Below are 11,618 nucleotides of genomic sequence, written 5' to 3'. Positions count from 1 at the left end.
AAAGGGATATTGTGATGTCAACTTAAGCCTCATAGTATGTCAAGGACTAGCTGGGGAAAATGGATGTATTTGGGGATGGGGTCCAAATCTCTATTATAAAATAAGACAATTTTCCAGAAGAACAAAGACAAAATTCCCCCCCAAAAAAAAAAAAAGATTTAAAAAAACATACGTATACACAGATGTTTTGTGTGTGTGATGTGTGTTTCATGTGTGGCATTACATATAGGCCCTTTGTAAAAACATCAGGCGTGTTCTATAAAATATGGGATCTACTGAAGCCATTGACAAAATCACATTCCTAAAAACAAGAATGGAGACTATGCCACCAGAAGGAACTTGTTAATTTTACTGGTGGTCTGCAAAAGGTGGGCCTTAGAAAAGAAACTAGAACAAGAACAAAGATATTATATGGAAAAGGAGATCATGTTCTTCTCTGGGGTCCAGATTTTGCTATTCTAAACTTCAGAGTATCTCATGTGGTGGGTAAAACCTTTCCTCTTCTCTAAGAAGCAGGAATAATGCTACCCGGGTAGCTAGCTGTAGGAGTATTGCAAGCTAAAGGTGAGTGAGCCACCACTTGCAGCACAAGATTTCTTCACATAGTTCATAGGTGGCTTTTTTACATATCATAGCAGAACTTTTAGGATGATTTATTTCAAGGGCCTTGTTTGATTTTAAATGCTTGTCTTTGTGACAAAGCATTAAGGGGGAGAGACATCTGAAATCAAAAGGTGAGAGTGGAAGTGGTCACTAGTATAATTCCTATGAGGACAGACGGGTTTAGGCAGCTGAAAAGTCAGATTCTCAATTTTGGAGATAGTGTTTGATTTTTATTTGGGTAGTTGATGAATTAACTATTAGTGGATATGCTAAAATGTCTGTGTTGATGTTTGGGTATAGATGGAGTTATTGTACATAAACGAGTGAGATTCGTATGTCTTACTAGATGTATATTTGTGGATATATGTGGTGTGAAAGTGAATTCATACTTTGTGTGACTGGGAAGACTTCAGGGTCTTAATCCTTAAGCATTCCATCTACCTGCCTGGAGAAGGCGGAGCACTATGCAGATGGATAAGGGAAAAGCAGAGTCCAAGTCCATATGTTCTCACTTGTAACAAAGACAAGCAAAACAATTCAGTTTATTGGCTAGGAGACTTCCTGCAGTCATACCTAGAATTCTTTATTGAGAATGTCTGGACCCACAGCCCAATCCATGTCAGATCCAGTACAGTTTCCAATTGCTAACTTCCTAGAGTGGGACCTAGGCTTAAGCCTCTTTTTCAGCTATATATGTAAAAGTGAGATTGATTTGTGACATTAAAAAATATTAGTCTTCAAGACCAAGACCCTGCCTCATTTCTCCCTAGGAACCACAAAAAGGATAAGAATGGTAACTTCAGTATCCTACTCTAATGACCAGCTTCCATGGATCTTCTACACTGGATTCAGATGTTCTCAATTGACACTGGGAATTCTAAGAATTTTTAGGAGCTGGGTTCAGAGTTTTAAAACACAGAACAAGAGATACCAAACTATCAAAATGAGTGGGTATCATTTTCCTAGCTAAGTGTGTGTGTGTGTGTGTGTGTGTGTGTAATCACGTGCTAGGGATTGAAAAGACTATTTCTCTCTCACCATCATGATTGAGATTGAACCCAGGGTCCAGTGCCTGCTAAATATATTCTCTACTACTTGTTTCTTAAGCAAAACTTCAAAGACTATTATTAATTGGAACCTTAATGTATTGATTGAAATATGAATTACATAAAGAATTAGCTACATAGAGTCAGGTTTCTTAATTACTTAGAGTCTATGACCATTTAGGAGGGTGGTCCTTCTAGAGATGAGAAAAAGGATACACTTCTTCCAATGCCCTGCCTAGTCTGAGGTCTCAGGACCCAGAAGGCTTGGATTTGACAAGTCTGGGTGAAGCACGATCCCCAGAGGGCCTTTTGGCTGCTGGTCTAGATACTGTGTGCTTCAGTGTCAGGAAGGTGAGGTCATAATACATTAGGTAACCATCATTGTAGACATAGAGCCTGTGGTCCGAGGGGGAGTAATTGATGCCATGCAGTGTTTCCAGCATCTTGTCCAACAGGATGCTGAGGTGACGCTCCTGCCCATTGGTGGTATCAAAAGCATAAAAGATCTCCTCTTGGCGAGTGCTCAGGGAGCGTAAGGCATAGAGCACACCACAGGCCATGAAGGCCCCCGACAGGGCTGGCTTGTACTGGCTGGTGCGCCAGGTTTCCTCTACTTCTAGGGTGCTGGCATTGAGACGACTCACAACCAGGTTGCCCTTGCTCTCCTCAGTGGCATAGAGCACCCACAGCCCCTTCTCATCACCAGCAAAATCTAAGTCCTTCCAAGGCACACTAGCATAGGAAAAGCGGTTATTGTAGGTAGCACCAGGCAATGGGCGCTGCAGCACGAGGGTGTTGGAGGAAAGGTCCACTTTGGCTATGTCATTCGTGCCGTAGTAGTTGAAGTACATGAAGTTCTTGTACACAGTATTGCCACTGCCATCACCATAGCCCATCTTCCACTGCTCATAGTTCTTTAGCATCACCAGGTCATCATAGGACTTGTGCAGCCGATAGTAGTCAAAGTACCTAGGCCAAGCACCCCCCCACACACACATCAGACCATTAGGTGACAACAATGAACAAGATAATAAAGTGCTATAAAAATGGGCAGGTTAGTGGACCAATTAAGAATAGGGACTTAGGAGCCAAATAGAATTGAGTTTTAATTCATCTTCTTTTACTTCTTATATACCATGACAAAATAAATAACTGTGAAAATAACAGTAATAAAAACAACAGCTACAGTGCCTGTTAATCATAGAATATGCATTATCTTGTTTAATTATAATAAAGCCACTGTAAGGTAGATTTTATCCTTTCATATTAGGGGGCTAAGTCAACTTTGCTCAAGTTGACACAAATTATAAATTTTCTTTTTTTGTTTGTTTTTGCAGTGCTGGGGATTCTACCTGGGGCTTCACACATAATAGACAAGTGCTGTGTCTCTGAGCTACACCCTCTGCCTCTAGCTTATTACTTATATCTGTAAAAGAAACAACAAAAGAATCTACTTCATTGATTGATGGAAGGCATTGGAATAATGCAAAGGAAAAACAATAGTACAGTATCTCATGGCAGGCATTTAACCAATGATAAGATATTACTGTATTCTTCTTATGGACATTTTTCTGTACCTAGACTCCACTGCCTTTCACCTGCCTTTGAGATGCAGGTATACTGTAACAGGACAGTTCTGAAGCTGTATTCAGAAGATCACTCTGGAAAGTTCCTTAAATTATTCAAGTTTTGAATATCTTATTTCTTAACACTGGGCAGTAGGACTTAACTAAAATTTTCAGAAGATTCAAAGAGCAAAAGCATATTGATGTATTTAATATGCTACCAAATGTTTATAAGACTTGAGGAGCATTATTATCACTAAGGTTAATCCTTCTGAGATAAGATGCAACTGGATTCTTCAATGATTGGTTCAACCCACATTTATCTCTACTTCCTATGAGCTTCTACCCAATTGATTCCACACCACATATCCGCATGTACGGACTTCAAACTCTCAGTGAGTTGTGCCTACCTCCCTAATCAGACTGACATATTGAAGGGCTCCTTCATCTATTCATTTAGCCTTCCTTTTATCCAACAAATATTCATCAGTCCATATAATGTTCTCACATATTATCCTCATTTTAAAAATGATGAAAAAAGTCCATTTCTCCAAGATCACTTAGCTTAAGTAGCAGTGTTGAGAATTAAATTCAGACCAGCTTAACTCTAAGTCTTAAGGTTGGTCAGGATCATTCTGTAAATTTCTTCTAAGCAGGAAGTTGGGATTCTAAGGTCAAGTATAGAATAATTTGTCCTTGAGATAGGATCAGACTACATAATGGAATTATCTTTGGGTCATAATAAGATTTTTAAAAATTCAGATAGTGGATTTTTTGAAGGAAGCTCATGGAAGTCTGGGCCAAACTTATCTCTTAAGAAGAATGTTAAGAGGTAACTTCTTAGGTCTAGAACAGATATTTCCAGGAACACACCTAAAATTGAGGAAGCTGGACTGGTTCTACAAAGAAACCTGCAAAGGAAAGGGGAGGGAACATGTAGAAAGAACCTGGTTGCAGCAAACTGTCATCCAGGACTCACCTGCCATCTGTACGTAGAGGGGCCACCCAGTAAAGGGGAGAGTCTGGACTGGGAGCTGAATCTCGGCCCCAAGCACCTGCCTTGTGTGAGATGCCTCTCCAATTGAGCTGCAACACAAGGGGTCTACCGACTTTCTGGAGTCCTCGATGGGCACAAGAACCTAGAGGTAAGGCAGGAAAGGTCTGAGCTATGTGCAAAGTATACAATCCAGAGAGAGGAGAATGTTAAAAATAATGACCATGTCTACATATACTGTGTGCCTATACCCCAGTGCATAGGCAGGTACAGAAACAGGTCAATTTTGCATAAATAGAGATCAGTGTGTATGTCTAATTATGAGGTGTTCATATGTTTTGTATCATCCTTGGGTAAAAGTATACTAGTTTGTGTTTTGCATCTACCAGTGTCACCAAAGAGGGGGGAAAAAAAACACGGAAATTAAAGATTTAGTTCCCATCTACATCTCTATTGCAACTCTGCACTCTCAGCACTTATTGCTGGGGAAACAAAATCTTGAGAAATTGAGTTTGTGTACTCACCAGGGGGCAGGGGTGGACCAGGATGTCTGGAGGCCTGCTCTTGTTCCTTTTCCCTCTCACACTCATTTAGCCGGCCTTGGAGTACATCCACCTCCTGTTGGAGAGCTCCGAAGTTGCGCTGGTCAGAGTCAGCCAGAAGCTTGAGTGAGAGACTGGCATTCGTCACCTGAGGAAATGAGACACCAGGAATGTGGATAATAGATCTGAACTTAAGAACTGAATTCAGACTCTCCTATTTTTCAGCTCTGAGATTTTTTTTCTCCTCAAACAAGAATCAATTTTGGAAAATTTCAAATATGTGAGATTCAAAAAACAGGGGGCTATGAAAGGAAGGGAGGGTTCATTAATCTATACATACCTGCTCCTGGAGTTGGTGAAGAAGGTCTGCAGCCCTACTAGCTCCTGCCTTGGACTTGAGCTCAGTTGTCAATGCTTGTGCTCCCTCTAGCTCCAGGAGCAGCAGATTGAAGGCCGGTGTCTCATAGAGGGAGGTAATGGTTTTGGGATTCCTGATCTCCTGTGTTTGGATCATTTCCAGTGCCTGGTTTTCTTGCTCTTCGATGGCACGTGCATACTTGCTGGCCTGAACATGCGGAGATGGACAGGCAGTTCTTCCAAAGGTCAACTCCCCAGGTCTCTTCCCATCCATTCACCTCCTCCCAGAGCCATACAGCTTACAAATAAATCACTCTCATGTGTATCATCTTACTTGCTCCTATTCAGTCCTTTAGGTGGGCAATTAGCATTACCCCGGTTTCACAGCTAAGGACACTCATATTCTTTTCCCTGCAAGAAAAGACTTCTTACCCCACACCAGGTTTATTTTTTTTCCCCTACCCTGGTTATAGCCACCCCTGAGAACTGGTTTGGTGAGTGAAAGAATGAATGGAAGGACTCCCAACTTCCAGTTGGCTGCATCTCTAAAGCTTCCCCAGAAACTCAACAACTGAAGATACACTAAGTAACTGACCATATCACACTGCTGACACAGCACTTCTGTTCACTCATCCTTGTTATAAAAACAACCCTAAGCTTGCCAGTCCAACCCAAAAGTCCTTCCACCCAGTGTTCTCATTTTAACTCTTCAACTCAACTTGTCCCTGGTTCCTTTGCATTGCTTATTTCACTTGACACCTTTGACTAGTCTATACTTGTGCCCAGATTTTCCCCTGCTCATCTTCCAGGTACCCATATGTATTAATTCACTCATTGATGTAAGAAGCACCCCTACATAAACCTTTCTATACTGTTTCTGCTGTTGGGGAATCTCAAGAAAAGTTCCTAATTTTACATTTAATCTAAGGATTCATTTCAAAGATAAGGACTGTGTTTCTTCCAGTTTCTTCTCTACTGCCAGGACGCAACCCTATGCTGGATCCAAAGGAGGCTGTGTTTGGATAAGTCCAAGCTCCATCCCAGGCACACAGCTTCAGCACTCACCCAGAGCAGCTGCTGTTCGTACTCGCCAATGAGCTCCTTTGCCATACTTTGTAGTTGCTCCAGCTGCTGCAGAAGGACCGAACTGTTGGGCAGGTGAACCACACAATGGCATGTGCCACTCTCATTCATAGAGTTTGACAAATTTCTCACCAGCTGCAAAAGCATAGGCATGGGCACACTAAGTGGAATGAAGTATATTGGACTACAACATGCTGTTTACAAACCTGAGGCAGGAGAAGAAACTGAACCTGCTCTGGAGTGCCAGAGAAGAGTTCTCTCTTCAGTTGGGGGATTCTTCTTGACTTATGGATATACCTCTTTCAAGGGTTTGAGTATTTTGGGGGGGGGCAGGAACTGAGGTTGAACCCAGGGGTGCCCTATCACTAAACTATATTATCCCTGACATTTATTTATTTATTTGTTTGTTTGTTTGTTTGTTTGTTTGTTTGTTTGTTTGTTTGTTTATGAGAAAGGATCTCATTAACTTTCCCAGGCTGGTCTTGAATTTGTGATCCTCCACACTTAGTTTCTCAAGTAGCTGAGATAATAGGTCTGAGTCACCACACCTGGCCTAGTCTTCATCTTTTAATTTCCCATAATTGAAGCTTCAGTACTCTTCTAGCTCCTATTGGTTGAGCCATCCTCACCCTACCTCTGTACTGGCTGGATCTAGCTGCAGTTTGCATAGCTGGAAGTCAATTTTCCTTAAGGCTGTATACAAGACAGCAAAGCTAGCTTTCAGAGAAATGTTAGGGGGAGAGGCTTAAGGAGCTTAATCCTGTCTCAAAATATCGCCACTCTAGGGATTTGACCACTTCCCACAACTTCACCTTGTCTTAAAGACACCAGGTAAAGAGAGTTCCTAATCATCAACGAAGGGAATCATCAGTAATAGCACCATGAATCATCAGATTCTTGACTAATATTCTCAATTAACATTCACAGAAATGTGACATGAAGTGAACTGCAAAACATATTTTGTATTTGAAAAATGAGAGGAGTCTGAGACTTTAAAAATACCTTATGAAGCCACATGATTAATAAGTATTGAGGATGCAATCTGCCCTTAGGTTTCATGTTTATTCGAGATCCTGTGCTCTTACACCTAGGGAAGCTAAAGAGCTCTGAGCTATGTTGAGGTGAGTATGTAGTACAGGCCAAAAGAGTGAGGGTGGGAGGCAGATTCCCTTGTCTCAGATCAGTAGAACAAAGAAGAATGTTCTAGAGCTAAGATATGCATTATTTGGAAGTCTTCTTGCCTCTCATATCACTTTCATACTCACATAAATCCCAAACCCATTAATTCTATAACTAGAATTCCTAAATTCTAATTTTAGCTCTTGATGTTGGGTTGGCTACTTATTTTTTGGGTCCTCGTGTTTTGGGGTGTACAATGGTAGAAATTATGTCATTTGTCTTATAGTTTTACTTTAAGAATGTTTGATAGATAGATAGATAGATAAAATTTTTGTAAAACACTTGGAATAGTGCTCACCTGCATATGATAGAGTCCTTATTTTATTATAATTCTCAAGGTCCAATTTTTCACACCCATTTTGCAACTGGATGAGCAAGCACTAGATTAAAGACTCCTTCCCAATTTTTAAATTAGACCTGTGGCACTAGCTGGGGTTTCTTACCAAATCTTCTAGAATTAAATATGTGGCCTTTATACTTCTCAGAGAAGACCCACACATAGCTTTTCTGGTCCTATAAACAATAACCTACTCTGGTTATATATTCAGCTTGCAAATTCCAACCCAATAGTTGAGCTTTATTGGGATAATGAAACAAATATTGCATAGTTTGCTACACCTGATCTAGCCACCATTAGCTCCAGTACCCTTAGCACAGAAAGAAGAGAATGAAGCCTCATAATTTGGCATGTTAGATAGCATGTTAATTCTCTATTTCCTTTGCCATTCTCTTCTCTCTTACATCCTATGCCCATACAAGCCACGGGAAAATCAAAACAAAATGATGTCCCATCCTCCTTTTCCCCCCTAATTCTCTCTACTTTCACTCTCTCCAAGGATTAAGGAATTCTTGAGCAGAATCACAATAGAGAAGGAAGCCAGCCCAAAGTACAGAACCATCTCCCTACCTGCTTGAGATCCCTCCACCCTCTGCCTGTACCTGAGGCTGTCCTAGGAGCACTGGGGGCAGCAGCAGTAAAGTGGCCAGAAGAGTTAGGACAGGCTGCATCTTGCTCCTCCTGCAGAAGTGCAGTAAGTCCTTGGGGCTCTTCTCAGATTTATCACCAGTGAAAATGAATAACCTCAGGAGGAGGGGACAAAGAGAGGAAATAGGATTCCCACTCCAAATGGGGCCTTCCTTGTTCATCCCCTGGCTGAGCTCTGTTCCCACCCTGCCAGGCCCTCTTCTCCAAACAGATTAAGAAAAACCTGAGACATCCTGGGGGGTGCCTGGCATGGGTCCTTTTCAGGAAGGATTGTGATCTTTCCCTCAACTTTAAGGAAGGAAAGACTCTAAAAGGAAATGCAACTCTACCTGTTCAATCTTGAGAACAAAAAACATTTACTTAACTTTGTGCCCTTGTATCAGTGCCTAAGTGGAGGGCCAAAGGAAGACCTGGGGTGGGAGGGGTTGCTTCAGCAATGCTGTGCTGAAATGCTCTGTCATATACCCTCCTTTACCTCTAGCAATTTGCCTCCTCCATTCTCCTAGGTACTCTAAATTTTCCATCCCACTTCATTATTCAGATACTTCCCTAGTTCCCTTAGTCTTGATGCTTTCAGCCTCTACTGTCTGTCCCCCAAGAAAATCCCCAAAATATTTTCTAATCTGCTGCAGGAAGTTATTGAGCCTCAAGTCATCTGGCCTCCAAGTCCTCTGGATATCTCTTTAAAAAAAAGCAAGAGTTTGGCTCCTAACACCTGGACAAGGTATCATGGGTCAGTTTTCTTAGTGATGATTGCCCTAAATTACTCTCTCATCTTCTACCATCTCACATGAATACCTCTTTGGCACTGAGACGTGCAGTGGAGATGCGAGATTTCCTATGAAAGTAGGTATTTCCTATGAAGAGTGTATGTATATCATCCCAGTTTTCTTTTCTTTTTTCTTTCTTTTTTATGATACTGGGGATTATATTCAGAGGCTTTTAACCACTGAGCCACATCACCAGTCTTTTTCTTTTTTTTTTTTTTTTTTTTTGCCAAGACATAATTTTTTATTTATTTTTTAGTTGTAGTTGGACACAATACCTTTATTTATTTATTTTTAAGTGGTGCTGAGGATCAAACCCAGGGCATCGCACGTGCTGGCGAGCACAGTACTGCTGAGCCACAACCCTAGTCCAAGACATACTTTTTAAGTGGGTACAATATAAAATACTTTTTGGTCAGTTTCCAACTTTTTATTAACTTGTATTTAATATATGCTTCCCTTTGAGACCATAAACTCCACAAAGGCAGGAGTCTTTTTTATTTGACCCTTTCAAATCTTTTCTGCATTCCCTTGCCATCTGCTTGGATACAATCAATAGGAGCACCACCAGATCAGATGGTAAAGAATGACATCTAGGTATTTGTTCTCCCAGGTTTTTTTTCTTTTTTTTTTTAATGTGTGTGGTTCAGGGATTGAATCCAGGTGCACTTTACCACTGAGCCTCTTATTTGTTTTGAGTCAGGGTCTCACTAAGTTGTGGAAACTGCCCTCAAACTTGCAATCCTTCTGCCTCAGCTTCCAGAATCAGAATTACAAACATGCACCACATCCAGCCCAGTTTAATTTACAAAAAAAAAAATGGTTCTATTTTATCACACTGGTTCAATGTTAATACAGTTGTCCCTTGAATTGGTTCCAGGATCCCCTGCAGACATACTATATTTATTGGTGTGCTGGAGATTGAACCCAGGGCCCAATGTATGATAGAGACATGCTCCACAACTGAGCTACTCATCCCAACCACTCATATACTTTAAATCATCTCTTCACTACTTATATCTAATAAAATTTAAATGCTAAATAGTTGCTATACCCCGTTAGGGGATGACAAGGAAAAAAAAAGACACAATTTCTTTCCAATTATTTTTGATCCTGGGTTGGTTGAATACCCAGATATAGAACCCATGGATATGGAGGGTCAACCATATTTATTACTACTGAAATTAATATGATTGTAGGGCTGGGATGTGGCCCAGAGATACAGCTCTTGCCCCAAATGCATGAGGCCTTGGGTTCAACCTATGGCACCACACACACACACACACACAAAAAAAAAAAAAAGATCCTTTTTTTTTGCAGTATTGGCCATTGAAAACACAGGGACTACTTAGCACTCAGCTCTCTCTCTCTACAATATATATATATATATATATATTAGTTTTAGATGGACACAATGCCTTTATTTTTTATCTGGTACTGGGGATCAAAACCAGTGCCCCACACACGTGAGGGAAGCGCTCTACAACTGAGCTACAACCTCGGCCCCCTTTCTGAGACAGGATCTCAACAAGTTGTCAAGGCTGGCTTTTAACTTGTAATCCTCCTGGCACAGCCTCCAAAGTAGCTGGCATTACAGGAATGAGCCTCCACACCCAGTTTCAGTGGTCTTAATCATCATGAATTTGTGATAAAGCTATCTGAGCACAGCTGGAGTTATGATAAAATGATATGGTAACCTCAGTGACTGACAGACAATAGATGGAAATAATGGGAATAATCAAGAAGTATTTGAATTTATTTGATGGGAGGAGAAAAAATAGATTTCCACAAGTTTTATACCAACTTCTTATACACACAAACACCTCACTTTTACTCTCAATTCATGTAACTGTTTAAAGTGGCTATGTTAAGTAATATCTTTGTAGAAAATTTCCTTATTTAAAATATTAAAACCCTGATATATATAAAAAATAATAAAAATGATTAGCCCCCTGCCATCCTTAATGTAAGTTTTTTCCTTAGCATATGAACAAATCATAGTAAGCTTTACAAGGAACTGTTATCTACTGAGTCATATTTCTCTCTAAGTTTATTCAATTAAAACAATTATTTACAATCTTTATTAACAATTGGAGACGGCTGGGGGTGTAGTTCAGTGGTAGAGCACTTGCCTAACATGGGTGAGGCACTGGGTTCAATCCTCAGCACCACATAAAAACAAATAAAGGTTAAATTCTTTAAAAAACTAGACTTTACTATCAAAAAGTTACTTTTCCTTTTGTTCTTCAAGGATGCCTTATAAAACTACTTGATAAAGGAGTTATATAAGATACTGACATTCCACACTGACAGATTCAACACTGCTCACAAATCTAGGGAACATTCGCTGGAATTTTAACTCAAGAAACCAATGACAACAAAATCAATGACTTTTGAATTAGATGACTATCAGCGGAGGAGAGGAAAAATAATTTTAGATCCCCATTTCATAAGGACTTTCTTAAATGCCATGAATAACTTATTTGACCAATAGATA

General features: G+C 40.4%; 1 protein-coding gene across 1 annotated transcript; it reads right to left on the bottom strand.

Moving 5' to 3' along the window:
• Positions 1 to 1,897: 1,897 nt before the first annotated feature.
• On the bottom strand, positions 1,898 to 8,377 carry LOC101972365 (olfactomedin-4). Its single transcript, XM_005342490.4, has 6 exons — positions 8,309 to 8,377; positions 6,173 to 6,325; positions 5,091 to 5,315; positions 4,733 to 4,898; positions 4,194 to 4,353; positions 1,898 to 2,618 (listed from the first exon to the last, which is right to left on the bottom strand). Exons 1-6 carry the CDS (start codon positions 8,375 to 8,377, stop codon positions 1,898 to 1,900), a joined length of 1,494 nt encoding a protein of 497 aa, XP_005342547.3.
• Between the last annotated feature and the right edge of the window lie 3,241 nt (positions 8,378 to 11,618).

Source organism: Ictidomys tridecemlineatus, chromosome 4, assembly GCF_052094955.1.
Source record: "Ictidomys tridecemlineatus isolate mIctTri1 chromosome 4, mIctTri1.hap1, whole genome shotgun sequence".
NCBI lineage: Eukaryota > Metazoa > Chordata > Mammalia > Rodentia > Sciuridae > Ictidomys > Ictidomys tridecemlineatus.
This window is presented reverse-complemented; position numbering and strand designations above follow the sequence as displayed.